The sequence below is a fragment of the Natrix helvetica genome (assembly GCF_964273705.1).
Source record: "Natrix helvetica genome assembly, chromosome: Z".
NCBI lineage: Eukaryota > Metazoa > Chordata > Lepidosauria > Squamata > Natricidae > Natrix > Natrix helvetica.
In genome coordinates, this window is record NC_138554.1 from 139,571,792 (window position 1) to 139,586,843 (window position 15,052).

General features: G+C 50.2%; 1 protein-coding gene across 2 annotated transcripts in view; it reads right to left on the reverse strand.

Moving 5' to 3' along the window:
* PTH1R (parathyroid hormone 1 receptor) overlaps positions 1 to 15,052 on the reverse strand; it is a 98,203-nt gene that overhangs the window by 25,577 nt on the left and 57,574 nt on the right. For both annotated transcript variants that reach the window (XM_081971505.1, XM_081971506.1), the window contains 2 exons: positions 14,800 to 14,910; positions 12,712 to 12,830 (listed from right to left, as the gene is read on the reverse strand). In XM_081971505.1, the coding sequence (XP_081827631.1) occupies positions 12,712 to 12,830; positions 14,800 to 14,910 (230 nt within the window). The remainder of the gene's footprint in view (positions 1 to 12,711; positions 12,831 to 14,799; positions 14,911 to 15,052) is intronic.

Genomic DNA, 15,052 nt, shown 5'->3' on the forward strand with positions numbered 1-15,052 from the left:
TTTAGGCCAATCACCAGGAGACGGGGAGTTCTAGTGCCTCCTTGGGAATGACAGCTGACTGGGTGACTTTAGGCCAATCACCAGGAGACGGTGAGTTCTAGTCCCGCCTTAGGAATGATAGCTGACTGGGTGACTTTAGGCCAATCACCAGGAGACGGGGAGTTCTAGTCCCGCCTTAGGAATGATAGCTGACTGGGTGACTTTAGGCCAATCACCAGGGGAAGGGGAGTTCTAGTGCTGTCTTGGGAATGACAGCTGACTGGGTGACATTAGGCCAATCACCAGGAGACGGGGAGTTCTAGTCCCGCCTTAGGAATGATAGCTGACTGGGTGACTTTAGGCCAATCACCAGGAGAAGGGGAGTTCTAGTGCCGCCTTGGGAATGACAGCTGACTGGGTGACTTTAGACCAATCACCAGGAGAAGGGGAGTTCTAGTGCTGTCTTGGGAATGATAGCTGACTGGCTGATTTTAGGCCAATCACCAGGAGATGGGGAGTTCTAGTCCCGCCTTAGGAATGATAGCTGACTGGGTGACTTTAGGCCAATCACCAGGAGAAGGGGAGTTCTAGTCCCGCCTTAGGAATGATAGCTGACTGGGTGACTTTAGGCCAATCACCAGGAGAAGGGGAGTTCTAGTGCCGTCTTGGGAATGACAGCTGACTGGGTGACTTTAGACCAATCACCAGGAGAAGGGGAGTTCTAGTGCTGTCTTGGGAATGATAGCTGACTGGCTGATTTTAGGCCAATCACCAGGAGACGGGGAGTTCTAGTGCCTCCTTGGGAATGACAGCTGACTGGGTGACTTTAGGCCAATCACCAGGAGACGGTGAGTTCTAGTCCCGCCTTAGGAATGATAGCTGACTGGGTGACTTTAGGCCAATCACCAGGAGACGGGGAATTCTAGTCCCGTTTTAGGAATGACAGCTGACTGGGTGATTTTAGGCCAATCACCAGGAGACGGGGAGTTCTAGTGCCTCCTTGGGAATGACAGCTGACTGGGTGACTTTGGGCCAATCACCAGGAGACGGGGAGTTCTAGTGCCTCCTTGGGAATGACAGCTGACTGGGTGACTTTGGGCCAATCACCAGGAGACGGGGAGTTCTAGTGCCGCCTTAGGAATGATAGCTGACTGGGTGACTTTAGGCCAATCACCAGGAGAAGGGGAGTTCTAGTGCCGTCTTGGGAATGACAGCTGACTGGGTGACTTTAGACCAATCACCAGGAGAAGGGGAGTTCTAGTGCTGTCTTGGGAATGATAGCTGACTGGCTGATTTTAGGCCAATCACCAGGAGACGGGGAGTTCTAGTGCCTCCTTGGGAATGACAGCTGACTGGGTGACTTTCGGCCAATCACCAGGAGACGGGGAGTTCTAGTGCCGCCTTGGGAATGACAGCTGACTGGGTGACTTTAGGCCAATCACCAGGAGACGGTGAGTTCTAGTCCCGCCTTAGGAATGATAGCTGACTGGGTGACTTTAGGCCAATCACCAGGAGATGGGGAGTTCTAGTGCCGTCTTGGGAATGACAGCTGACTGGGTGACATTAGGCCAATCACCAGGAGACGGGGAGTTCTAGTCCCGTCTTAGGAATGATAGCTGACTGGGTGACTTTAGGCCAATCACTAAGAGATGGGGAGTTCTAGTGCCATCTTGGGAATGACAGCTAGCTGGGTGACTTTAGGCCAATCACCAGGAGATGGGGAGTTCTAGTCCCGCCTTGGGAATGACAGCTGACTGGGTGACATTAGGCCAATCACCAGGAGACGGGGAGTTCTAGTGCCGTCTTGGGAATGACAGCTGACTGGGTGATTTTAGGCCAATCACCAGGAGATGGGGAGTTCTAGTCCCGTCTTAGGAATGATAGCTGACTGGGTGACTTTAGGCCAATCACCAGGAGATGGGGAGTTCTAGTGCCGCCTTGGGAATGACAGCTGACTGGGTGACTTTAGGCCAATCACCAGGAGAAGGGGAGTTCTAGTGCTGTCTTGGGAATGATAGCTGGCTGGCTGATTTTAGGCCAATCACCAGGAGAAGGGGAGTTCTAGTCCCACCTTAGGAATGATAGCTGACTGGGTGACTTTAGGCCAATCACCAGGAGAAGGGGAGTTCTAGTGCTGTCTTGGGAATGATAACTGACTGGCTGATTTTAGGCCAATCACCAGGAGACGTGGAGTTCTAGTCATGCCTTAGGAATGATAGCTGACTGGGTGACTTTAGGCCAATCACCAGGAGAAGGGGAGTTCTAGTGCTGTCTTGGGAATGATAGCTGACTGGCTGATTTTAGGCCAATCACCAGGAGAAGGGGAGTTCTAGTGCCGTCTTGGGAATGACAGCTGACTGGGTGACTTTAGACCAATCACCAGGAGAAGGGGAGTTCTAGTGCCGTCTTGGGAATGACAGCTGGCTGGGTGACTTTAGGCCAATCACCAGGAGACGGGGAGTTCTAGTCCCACCTTAGGAATGATAGCTGACTGGGTGACTTTAGGCCAATCACCAGGAGAAGGGGAGTTCTAGTGCTGTCTTGGGAATGATAGCTGACTGGCTGATTTTAGGCCAATCACCAGGAGAAGGGGAGTTCTAGTCCTGCCTTAGGAATGATAGCTGACTGGGTGACTTTAGGCCAATCACCAGGAGAAGGGGAGTTCTAGTGCTGTCTTGGGAATGATAGCTGACTGGCTGATTTTAGGCCAATCACCAGGAGAAGGGGAGTTCTAGTGTCGTCTTGGGAATGACAGCTGGCTGGGTGACTTTAGGCCAATCACCAGGAGACGGGGAGTTCTAGTCCCGCCTTGAGAATGACAGCTGACTGGGTGACATTAGGCCAATCACCAGGAGAAGGGGAGTTCTAGTGCCGTCTTGGGAATGACAGCTGACTGGGTGACTTTAGACCAATCACCAGGAGACGGGGAGTTCTAGTGCCGTCTTGGGAATGACAGCTGACTGGCTGATTTTAGGCCAATCACCAGGAGACGGGGAGTTCTAGTCCTGCCTTAGGAATGATAGCTGACTGGGTGACTTTAGGCCAATCACCAGGAGAAGGGGAGTTCTAGTGCTGTCTTGGGAATGATAGCTGACTGGCTGATTTTAGTTCAATCACCAGGAGAAGGGGAGTTCTAGTCCCACCTTAGGAATGATAGCTGACTGGGTGACTTTAGGCCAATCACCAGGAGACGGGGAGTTCTAGTCCCGTCTTAGGAATGATAGCTGACTGGGTGACTTTAGGCCAATCACCAAGAGATGGGGAGTTCTAGTGCCATCTTGGGAATGACAGCTGGCTGGGTGACTTTAGGCCAATCACCAGGAGATGGGGAGTTCTAGTCCCGCCTTGGGAATGACAGCTGACTGGGTGACATTAGGCCAATCACCAGGAGACGGGGAGTTCTAGTGCCGTCTTGGGAATGACAGCTGACTGGGTGATTTTAGGCCAATCACCAGGAGATGGGGAGTTCTAGTCCCGTCTTAGGAATGATAGCTGACTGGGTGACTTTAGGCCAATCACCAGGAGATGGGGAGTTCTAGTGCCGCCTTGGGAATGACAGCTGACTGGGTGACTTTAGGCCAATCACCAGGAGAAGGGGAGTTCTAGTGCTGTCTTGGGAATGATAGCTGACTGGCTGATTTTAGGCCAATCACCAGGAGAAGGGGAGTTCTAGTCCCACCTTAGGAATGATAGCTGACTGGGTGACTTTAGGCCAATCACCAGGAGAAGGGGAGTTCTAGTGCTGTCTTGGGAATGATAACTGACTGGCTGATTTTAGGCCAATCACCAGGAGACGTGGAGTTCTAGTCCTGCCTTAGGAATGACAGCTGACTGGGTGACTTTAGACCAATCACCAGGAGAAGGGGAGTTCTAGTGCCGTCTTGGGAATGACAGCTGGCTGGGTGACTTTAGGCCAATCACCAGGAGACGGGGAGTTCTAGTCCCACCTTAGGAATGATAGCTGACTGGGTGACTTTGGCCAATCACCAGGAGAAGGGGAGTTCTAGTGCTGTCTTGGGAATGATAGCTGACTGGCTGATTTTAGGCCAATCACCAGGAGAAGGGGAGTTCTAGTCCTGCCTTAGGAATGATAGCTGACTGGGTGACTTTAGGCCAATCACCAGGAGAAGGGGAGTTCTAGTGCTGTCTTGGGAATGATAGCTGACTGGCTGATTTTAGGCCAATCACCAGGAGAAGGGGAGTTCTAGTGCCATCTTGGGAATGACAGCTGACTGGGTGACTTTAGACCAATCACCAGGAGAAGGGGAGTTCTAGTGTCGTCTTGGGAATGACAGCTGGCTGGGTGACTTTAGGCCAATCACCAGGAGACGGGGAGTTCTAGTCCCGCCTTGGGAATGACAGCTGACTGGGTGACATTAGGCCAATCACCAGGAGAAGGGGAGTTCTAGTGCCGTCTTGGGAATGACAGCTGACTGGGTGACTTTAGACCAATCACCAGGAGACGGGGAGTTCTAGTGCCGTCTTGGGAATGACAGCTGACTGGCTGATTTTAGGCCAATCACCAGGAGACGGGGAGTTCTAGTCCTGCCTTAGGAATGATAGCTGACTGGGTGACTTTAGGCCAATCACCAGGAGAAGGGGAGTTCTAGTGCTGTCTTGGGAATGATAGCTGACTGGCTGATTTTAGTTCAATCACCAGGAGAAGGGGAGTTCTAGTCCCACCTTAGGAATGATAGCTGACTGGGTGACTTTAGGCCAATCACCAGGAGACGGGGAGTTCTAGTCCCGTCTTAGGAATGATAGCTGACTGGGTGACTTTAGGCCAATCACCAAGAGATGGGGAGTTCTAGTGCCATCTTGGGAATGACAGCTGGCTGGGTGACTTTAGGCCAATCACCAGGAGATGGGGAGTTCTAGTCCCGCCTTGGGAATGACAGCTGACTGGGTGACATTAGGCCAATCACCAGGAGACGGGGAGTTCTAGTGCCGTCTTGGGAATGACAGCTGACTGGGTGATTTTAGGCCAATCACCAGGAGATGGGGAGTTCTAGTCCCGTCTTAGGAATGATAGCTGACTGGGTGACTTTAGGCCAATCACCAGGAGATGGGGAGTTCTAGTGCCGCCTTGGGAATGACAGCTGACTGGGTGACTTTAGACCAATCACCAGGAGAAAGGGAGTTCTAGTGCTGTCTTGGGAATGATAGCTGACTGGCTGGTTTTAGGCCAATCACCAGGAGAAGGGGAGTTCTAGTCCCACCTTAGGAATGATAGCTGACTGGGTGACTTTAGGCCAATCACCAGGAGAAGGGGAGTTCTAGTGCTGTCTTGGGAATGATAACTGACTGGCTGATTTTAGGCCAATCACCAGGAGACGTGGAGTTCTAGTCCTGCCTTAGGAATGATAGCTGACTGGGTGACTTTAGGCCAATCACCAGGAGAAGGGGAGTTCTAGTGCTGTCTTGGGAATGATAGCTGACTGGCTGATTTTAGGCCAATCACCAGGAGAAGGGGAGTTCTAGTGCCGTCTTGGGAATGACAGCTGACTGGGTGACTTTAGACCAATCACCAGGAGAAGGGGAGTTCTAGTGCCGTCTTGGGAATGACAGCTGGCTGGGTGACTTTAGGCCAATCACCAGGAGACGGGGAGTTCTAGTCCTGCCTTAGGAATGATAGCTGACTGGGTGACTTTAGGCCAATCACCAGGAGAAGGGGAGTTCTAGTGCTGTCTTGGGAATGATAGCTGACTGGCTGATTTTAGGCCAATCACCAGGAGAAGGGGAGTTCTAGTCCTGCCTTAGGAATGATAGCTGACTGGGTGACTTTAGGCCAATCACCAGGAGAAGGGGAGTTCTAGTGCTGTCTTGGGAATGATAGCTGACTGGCTGATTTTAGGCCAATCACCAGGAGAAGGGGAGTTCTAGTGCCGTCTTGGGAATGACAGTTGACTGGGTGACTTTAGACCAATCACCAGGAGAAGGGGAGTTCTAGTGTCGTCTTGGGAATGACAGCTGACTGGGTGACTTTAGGCCAATCACCAGGAGACGGGGAGTTCTAGTCCCGCCTTGGGAATGACAGCTGACTGGGTGACATTAGGCCAATCACCAGGAGAAGGGGAGTTCTAGTGCCGTCTTGGGAATGACAGCTGACTGGGTGACTTTAGACCAATCACCAGGAGACGGGGAGTTCTAGTGCCGTCTTGGGAATGACAGCTGACTGGCTGATTTTAGGCCAATCACCAGGAGACGGGGAGTTCTAGTCCTGCCTTAGGAATGATAGCTGACTGGGTGACTTTAGGCCAATCACCAGGAGAAGGGGAGTTCTAGTGCTGTCTTGGGAATGATAGCTGACTGGCTGATTTTAGTTCAATCACCAGGAGAAGGGGAGTTCTAGTCCCACCTTAGGAATGATAGCTGACTGGGTGACTTTAGGCCAATCACCAGGAGACGGGGAGTTCTAGTCCCGTCTTAGGAATGATAGCTGACTGGGTGACTTTAGGCCAATCACCAAGAGATGGGGAGTTCTAGTGCCATCTTGGGAATGACAGCTGGCTGGGTGACTTTAGGCCAATCACCAGGAGATGGGGAGTTCTAGTCCCGCCTTGGGAATGACAGCTGACTGGGTGACATTAGGCCAATCACCAGGAGACGGGGAGTTCTAGTGCCGTCTTGGGAATGACAGCTGACTGGGTGATTTTAGGCCAATCACCAGGAGATGGGGAGTTCTAGTCCCGTCTTAGGAATGATAGCTGACTGGGTGACTTTAGGCCAATCACCAGGAGATGGGGAGTTCTAGTGCCGCCTTGGGAATGACAGCTGACTGGGTGACTTTAGGCCAATCACCAGGAGAAGGGGAGTTCTAGTGCTGTCTTGGGAATGATAGCTGACTGGCTGATTTTAGGCCAATCACCAGGAGAAGGGGAGTTCTAGTCCCACCTTAGGAATGATAGCTGACTGGGTGACTTTAGGCCAATCACCAGGAGAAGGGGAGTTCTAGTGCTGTCTTGGGAATGATAACTGACTGGCTGATTTTAGGCCAATCACCAGGAGACGTGGAGTTCTAGTCCTGCCTTAGGAATGATAGCTGACTGGGTGACTTTAGGCCAATCACCAGGAGAAGGGGAGTTCTAGTGCTGTCTTGGGAATGATAGCTGACTGGCTGATTTTAGGCCAATCACCAGGAGAAGGGGAGTTCTAGTGCCGTCTTGGGAATGACAGCTGACTGGGTGACTTTAGACCAATCACCAGGAGAAGGAGAGTTCTAGTGCCGTCTTGGGAATGACAGCTGGCTGGGTGACTTTAGGCCAATCACCAGGAGACGGGGAGTTCTAGTCCCACCTTAGGAATGATAGCTGACTGGGTGACTTTAGGCCAATCACCAGGAGAAGGGGAGTTCTAGTGCTGTCTTGGGAATGATAGCTGACTGGCTGATTTTAGGCCAATCACCAGGAGAAGGGGAGTTCTAGTCCTGCCTTAGGAATGATAGCTGACTGGGTGACTTTAGGCCAATCACCAGGAGAAGGGGAGTTCTAGTGCTGTCTTGGGAATGATAGCTGACTGGCTGATTTTAGGCCAATCACCAGGAGAAGGGGAGTTCTAGTGCGGTCTTGGGAATGACATCTGACTGGGTGACTTTAGACCAATCACCAGGAGAAGGGGAGTTCTAGTGTCGTCTTGGGAATGACAGCTGGCTGGGTGACTTTAGGCCAATCACCAGGAGACGGGGAGTTCTAGTCCCGCCTTGGGAATGACAGCTGACTGGGTGACATTAGGCCAATCACCAGGAGAAGGGGAGTTCTAGTGCCGTCTTGGGAATGACAGCTGACTGGGTGACTTTAGACCAATCACCAGGAGACGGGGAGTTCTAGTGCCGTCTTGGGAATGACAGCTGACTGGCTGATTTTAGGCCAATCACCAGGAGACGGGGAGTTCTAGTCCTGCCTTAGGAATGATAGCTGACTGGGTGACTTTAGGCCAATCACCAGGAGAAGGGGAGTTCTAGTGCTGTCTTGGGAATGATAGCTGACTGGCTGATTTTAGTTCAATCACCAGGAGAAGGGGAGTTCTAGTCCCACCTTAGGAATGATAGCTGACTGGGTGACTTTAGGCCAATCACCAGGAGACGGGGAGTTCTAGTCCCGTCTTAGGAATGATAGCTGACTGGGTGACTTTAGGCCAATCACCAAGAGATGGGGAGTTCTAGTGCCATCTTGGGAATGACAGCTGGCTGGGTGACTTTAGGCCAATCACCAGGAGATGGGGAGTTCTAGTCCCGCCTTGGGAATGACAGCTGACTGGGTGACATTAGGCCAATCACCAGGAGACGGGGAGTTCTAGTGCCGTCTTGGGAATGACAGCTGACTGGGTGATTTTAGGCCAATCACCAGGAGATGGGGAGTTCTAGTCCCGTCTTAGGAATGATAGCTGACTGGGTGACTTTAGGCCAATCACCAGGAGATGGGGAGTTCTAGTGCCGCCTTGGGAATGACAGCTGACTGGGTGACTTTAGACCAATCACCAGGAGAAAGGGAGTTCTAGTGCTGTCTTGGGAATGATAGCTGACTGGCTGGTTTTAGGCCAATCACCAGGAGAAGGGGAGTTCTAGTCCCACCTTAGGAATGATAGCTGACTGGGTGACTTTAGGCCAATCACCAGGAGAAGGGGAGTTCTAGTGCTGTCTTGGGAATGATAACTGACTGGCTGATTTTAGGCCAATCACCAGGAGACGTGGAGTTCTAGTCCTGCCTTAGGAATGATAGCTGACTGGGTGACTTTAGGCCAATCACCAGGAGAAGGGGAGTTCTAGTGCTGTCTTGGGAATGATAGCTGACTGGGTGACTTTAGACCAATCACCAGGAGAAGGGGAGTTCTAGTGCCGTCTTGGGAATGACAGCTGGCTGGGTGACTTTAGGCCAATCACCAGGAGACGGGGAGTTCTAGTCCCACCTTAGGAATGATAGCTGACTGGGTGACTTTAGGCCAATCACCAGGAGAAGGGGAGTTCTAGTGCTGTCTTGGGAATGATAGCTGACTGGCTGATTTTAGGCCAATCACCAGGAGAAGGGGAGTTCTAGTCCTGCCTTAGGAATGATAGCTGACTGGGTGACTTTAGGCCAATCACCAGGAGAAGGGGAGTTCTAGTGCTGTCTTGGGAATGATAGCTGACTGGCTGATTTTAGGCCAATCACCAGGAGAAGGGGAGTTCTAGTGCCATCTTGGGAATGACAGTTGACTGGGTGACTTTAGACCAATCACCAGGAGAAGGGGAGTTCTAGTGTCGTCTTGGGAATGACAGCTGGCTGGGTGACTTTAGGCCAATCACCAGGAGACGGGGAGTTCTAGTCCCGCCTTGGGAATGACAGCTGACTGGGTGACATTAGGCCAATCACCAGGAGAAGGGGAGTTCTAGTGCCGTCTTGGGAATGACAGCTGACTGGGTGACTTTAGACCAATCACCAGGAGACGGGGAGTTCTAGTGCCGTCTTGGGAATGACAGCTGACTGGCTGATTTTAGGCCAATCACCAGGAGACGGGGAGTTCTAGTCCTGCCTTAGGAATGATAGCTGACTGGGTGACTTTAGGCCAATCACCAGGAGAAGGGGAGTTCTAGTGCTGTCTTGGGAATGATAGCTGACTGGCTGATTTTAGTTCAATCACCAGGAGAAGGGGAGTTCTAGTCCCACCTTAGGAATGATAGCTGACTGGGTGACTTTAGGCCAATCACCAGGAGACGGGGAGTTCTAGTCCCGTCTTAGGAATGATAGCTGACTGGGTGACTTTAGGCCAATCACCAAGAGATGGGGAGTTCTAGTGCCATCTTGGGAATGACAGCTGGCTGGGTGACTTTAGGCCAATCACCAGGAGATGGGGAGTTCTAGTCCCGCCTTGGGAATGACAGCTGACTGGGTGACATTAGGCCAATCACCAGGAGACGGGGAGTTCTAGTGCCGTCTTGGGAATGACAGCTGACTGGGTGATTTTAGGCCAATCACCAGGAGATGGGGAGTTCTAGTCCCATCTTAGGAATGATAGCTGACTAGATGACTTTAGGCCAATCACCAGGAGATGGGGAGTTCTAGTGCCGCCTTGGGAATGACAGCTGACTGGGTGACTTTAGGGCAATCACCAGGAGAAGGGGAGTTCTAGTGCTGTCTTGGGAATGATAGCTGACTGGCTGATTTTAGGCCAATCACCAGGAGAAGGGGAGTTCTAGTCCCACCTTAGGAATGATAGCTGACTGGGTGACTTTAGGCCAATCACCAGGAGAAGGGGAGTTCTAGTGCTGTCTTGGGAATGATAACTGACTGGCTGATTTTAGGTCAATCACCAGGAGACGTGGAGTTCTAGTCCTGCCTTAGGAATGATAGCTGACTGGGTGACTTTAGGCCAATCACCAGGAGAAGGGGAGTTCTAGTGCTGTCTTGGGAATGATAGCTGACTGGCTGATTTTAGGCCAATCACCAGGAGAAGGGGAGTTCTAGTGCCGTCTTGGGAATGACAGCTGACTGGGTGACTTTAGACCAATCACCAGGAGAAGGGGAGTTCTAGTGCCGTCTTGGGAATGACAGCTGGCTGGGTGACTTTAGGCCAATCACCAGGAGACGGGGAGTTCTAGTCCCACCTTAGGAATGATAGCTGACTGGGTGACTTTAGGCCAATCACCAGGAGAAGGGGAGTTCTAGTGCTGTCTTGGGAATGATAGCTGACTGGCTGATTTTAGGCCAATCACCAGGAGAAGGGGAGTTCTAGTCCTGCCTTAGGAATGATAGCTGACTGGGTGACTTTAGGCCAATCACCAGGAGAAGGGGAGTTCTAGTGCTGTCTTGGGAATGATAGCTGACTGGCTGATTTTAGGCCAATCACCAGGAGAAGGGGAGTTCTAGTGCCGTCTTGGGAATGACAGCTGACTGGGTGACTTTAGACCAATCACCAGGAGAAGGGGAGTTCTAGTGCCGTCTTGGGAATGACAGCTGGCTGGGTGACTTTAGGCCAATCACCAGGAGACGGGGAGTTCTAGTCCCGCCTTGGGAATGACAGCTGACTGGGTGACATTAGGCCAATCACCAGGAGAAGGGGAGTTCTAGTGCCGTCTTGGGAATGACAGCTGACTGGGTGACTTTAGACCAATCACCAGGAGACGGGGAGTTCTAGTGCCGTCTTGGGAATGACAGCTGACTGGCTGATTTTAGGCCAATCACCAGGAGACGGGGAGTTCTAGTCCTGCCTTAGGAATGATAGCTGACTGGGTGACTTTAGGCCAATCACCAGGAGAAGGGGAGTTCTAGTGCTGTCTTGGGAATGATAGCTGACTGGCTGATTTTAGTTCAATCACCAGGAGAAGGGGAGTTCTAGTCCCACCTTAGGAATGATAGCTGACTGGGTGACTTTAGGCCAATCACCAGGAGATGGGGAGTTCTAGTCCCGCCTTGGGAATGACAGCTGACTGGGTGACATTAGGCCAATCACCAGGAGACGGGGAGTTCTAGTGCCGTCTTGGGAATGACAGCTGACTGGGTGATTTTAGGCCAATCACCAGGAGATGGGGAGTTCTAGTCCCGCCTTGGGAATGACAGCTGACTGGGTGACATTAGGCCAATCACCAGGAGACGGGGAGTTCTAGTGCCGTCTTGGGAATGACAGCTGACTGGCTGATTTTAGGCCAATCACCAGGAGACGGGGAGTTCTAGTCCTGCCTTAGGAATGATAGCTGACTGGGTGACTTTAGGCCAATCACCAGGAGAAGGGGAGTTCTAGTGCTGTCTTGGGAATGATAGCTGACTGGCTGATTTTAGGCCAATCACCAGGAGAAGGGGAGTTCTAGTCCCACCTTAGGAATGATAGCTGACTGGGTGACTTTAGGCCAATCACCAGGAGATGGGGAGTTCTAGTCCCGCCTTGGGAATGACAGCTGACTGGGTGACATTAGGCCAATCACCAGGAGACGGGGAGTTCTAGTGCCGTCTTGGGAATGACAGCTGACTGGGTGATTTTAGGCCAATCACCAGGAGAAGGGGAGTTCTAGTGCCGTCTTGGGAATGACAGCTGACTGGCTGATTTTAGGCCAATCACCAGGAGATGGGGAGTTCTAGTGCCGCCTTGGGAATGACAGCTGACTGGGTGACATTAGGCCAATCACCAGGAGACGGGGAGTTCTAGTGCTGCCTTGGGAATGACAGCTGACTGGGTGACTTTGGGCCAGTCCTTCTCTCTTAGCCCACTTCACAGCGATGTTGTTGTGGAGAAAATAAGAGACGGAAGGAGACGGAGCATCGTGCGTGCTTGTTCTCTTGAGTTATTTATGAAAATAATAAAGATGGGAGAATCAAATAAAAATAACTTATTAATATAGATTGTAAACACATAACAGAATAAGAGAGTTGGAAGGGACCTTGGAGGTCTTCTAGTCCAACCCACTGCTCAAGCAGGAGGTTCCGTACCGTTTCAGAGGAACAGTTGTCCAATCTCTTCCTGAAAACCTCCAGTGATAAAGAGTACCCATCACTTCTGGAGGCCGATTTACAAACGAATGCATAAAGATTGTGAATAAATACTTTATGAATAAAGAAACAAAAGGTTACAAGTAAAATAATTATTGAATAAACAGATAAAGACGATAAAGAAATGATTTAAGAAATAAATAAAGGTTGTAAGCAAGTAATTTATGAGTAAAATAACTAAAGATTATAAATACTTTATGAGTAAATAAATAAAGATGGATTGATGAATTTATAGATGAAACTCAGGCCTATTTGTGTTATCCGGACCGCAACTCACGTTTTGTTTCGTTTCAAGGACGAGACCCTTGAGACACTCGGTGTAATTTGCCCAGGTAAGATTCTGGTTGGGCACCAACGCCCAGCTGCCATTCAAGTCGCACTGCCGATGGGCGTAACCTGGCAAAAGAGCAGAGACGCCGTGAAACAGGGAAGAAATTGCCTTCGATGATCACTTGGTACCCCAAGGTTGTGCCTCAGTTGTACCCACATCAAGCGGGCAGGAACAGGGGTTGTAGGTGGCAGTGGTGAAATTCAAAAACATTTACTACCAGTTCTGTGGTTGTGGTTTGGTGGGCGTGGCAGGGGAAGGATACTGCAAAATCTCCATTCCCACCACACTCTGGGGCCAGCCAGAGGTGGCATTTGCCAGTTCTCTGAACTACTCAAAATTTCCACTACAGGTTCTCCAGAACCTGTCAGAACCTGCTTGGATTTCACTCCTGGTCAGTCGGTCAGGAGGTGTGCTGGGATGGTCAGAGAACCTGAACTGTTTCAGCTAGTGGGTCAATAAACCACGATTCTCAATTTATGGAAGGTTTGGCTGAGACTGACAAAGGAGGCTTCTGTTTTTCCACTTTCTTCTCTGGAAGATTTAGAATTTCCCTTGGAATTATCTCGGCTGGTTTTAAGAGGTTTTGGAGGCATGGCTGGACAGAATCCCACAGGCAGCTAGGGAGTTCTGGGAATTAAAGTCCACTCATCTTAAGATGGCCGAGACTGAGAAACACTGCCATCAGTGGCCATCCTGCGGAACAGCTTGCCACTTGAAATTTAAAGAGCAAGGATCCTTTGTTATGCTTCCAAATCCAGGGATTGAATTAAATTGAATTTAAAGCAAATTATCCTTCATCACACTGAAAGATTTTTGAGACATTTTCTGCAAAGGATTGATAGGGGAGACAGCTGGGATCAGCATGAAAACGTTAACAATATGAGTTGCAGCTTCTCCGTTGTTTACCTGCCAAATGCTAATCCCACCCCCCACCCCCACCCTGATTGTAAGTTTATTTTTCCAATACCTTTTGCTGAAGTGGATGTGTGTGTGAGAGAGAGAGAGAGAGAGAGAGAGAGAGAGAGGGAGGGAGGGAGGGAGGGAGGGAGGGAGGGAGAGAGAGAGAGAAGGAGTGAGACAGAGAAGAGATGATAGATAAATGGATAAATGGAATGATAGATAGCTAAGAGCAGGGGTGTCCAAACTTGGGAACTTTAAGACTTGTGGACTTCAACTCCCAGAATTCTGGGAGTTGAAGTCCACAAGTCTTAAAGTTCCCAAGTTTGGACACCCCTGGCTAAGAGGATAGATGATAGATAAATGATAGATAGATAGATATATGATAGATAGATAGATATGGATGGATAAAATAGATAAGATAGATAATAGATGGATAGATACAGAGAGAGAAAGGGATAGAGCATAGATGAAAGAATGGGTGAATTGATAAGTGGGCAAATGGATGGATAGATAGATATGTTTTTTATGACTGACTATTTTAGAGAGAGTGGATGGACTGATAAAAAGAGATACATAGGAAGAGAGAGTTGGTGAGAAAGAGATAAATGATTGAATAGATAAAAGATAGATAGATAGATAAAGATAGAAGACATAGATAAGATAGATGATAGATAGATGATAGATGGATATCTATCTATCATCTATCTATCTATCTATCTATCTATCTATCTATCTATCTATCTATCTATCTATCTATCTCAATATATATTTATCTGTGTTTGTGTGTGTGTGTGTGTCAGTGGTAGGATTCAACAGTTTTTACTACTGGTTCTGTGGGCATGGCGTGGTGGGCGTGGCAGGGGAAGGATACTGCAAAATCCCCAATTCCCTCCCAATCAGCTGGGAATCCAGAGTTGGAGAATAGGTGGGGGGCGAGGCCAGCCAGAGGTGGTATTTGCTGGTTCTCTGAACTACTCAAAATTTCCGCTATCGGTTCTCCAGAACTGGTCAGAACCTGCTGAATAACACCTCTGATAAGTGTGTGTGTGTGTGTGTGTGTGTGTGTGTGTGTGTGTAGATAGAGAGATAGAGGGAGAGAAGGAAGGAGACAGACAGAGAGACAGAGACACTCACCCTCGTGGTTGAAGTCATGGATGTACTCTGGGCAGCGTATGGAGACCACCTTTCCTGGGGTCCCTTCCGGCCAGCAAATGATGCTGTCCCACTCGGGGGCACAAAACCCATCTGCAAGACACAAACAAGGAGGCTGAAGAGCAATGGGAGGCCAGGCGCAAGGTCACCGCACAGAAGAGGGGCTTGTCAGGTGGGAAGCCATTCTTCTGCAGATCCAGGTGGATCCTTGAAATACAACCACACATTCTGCAGC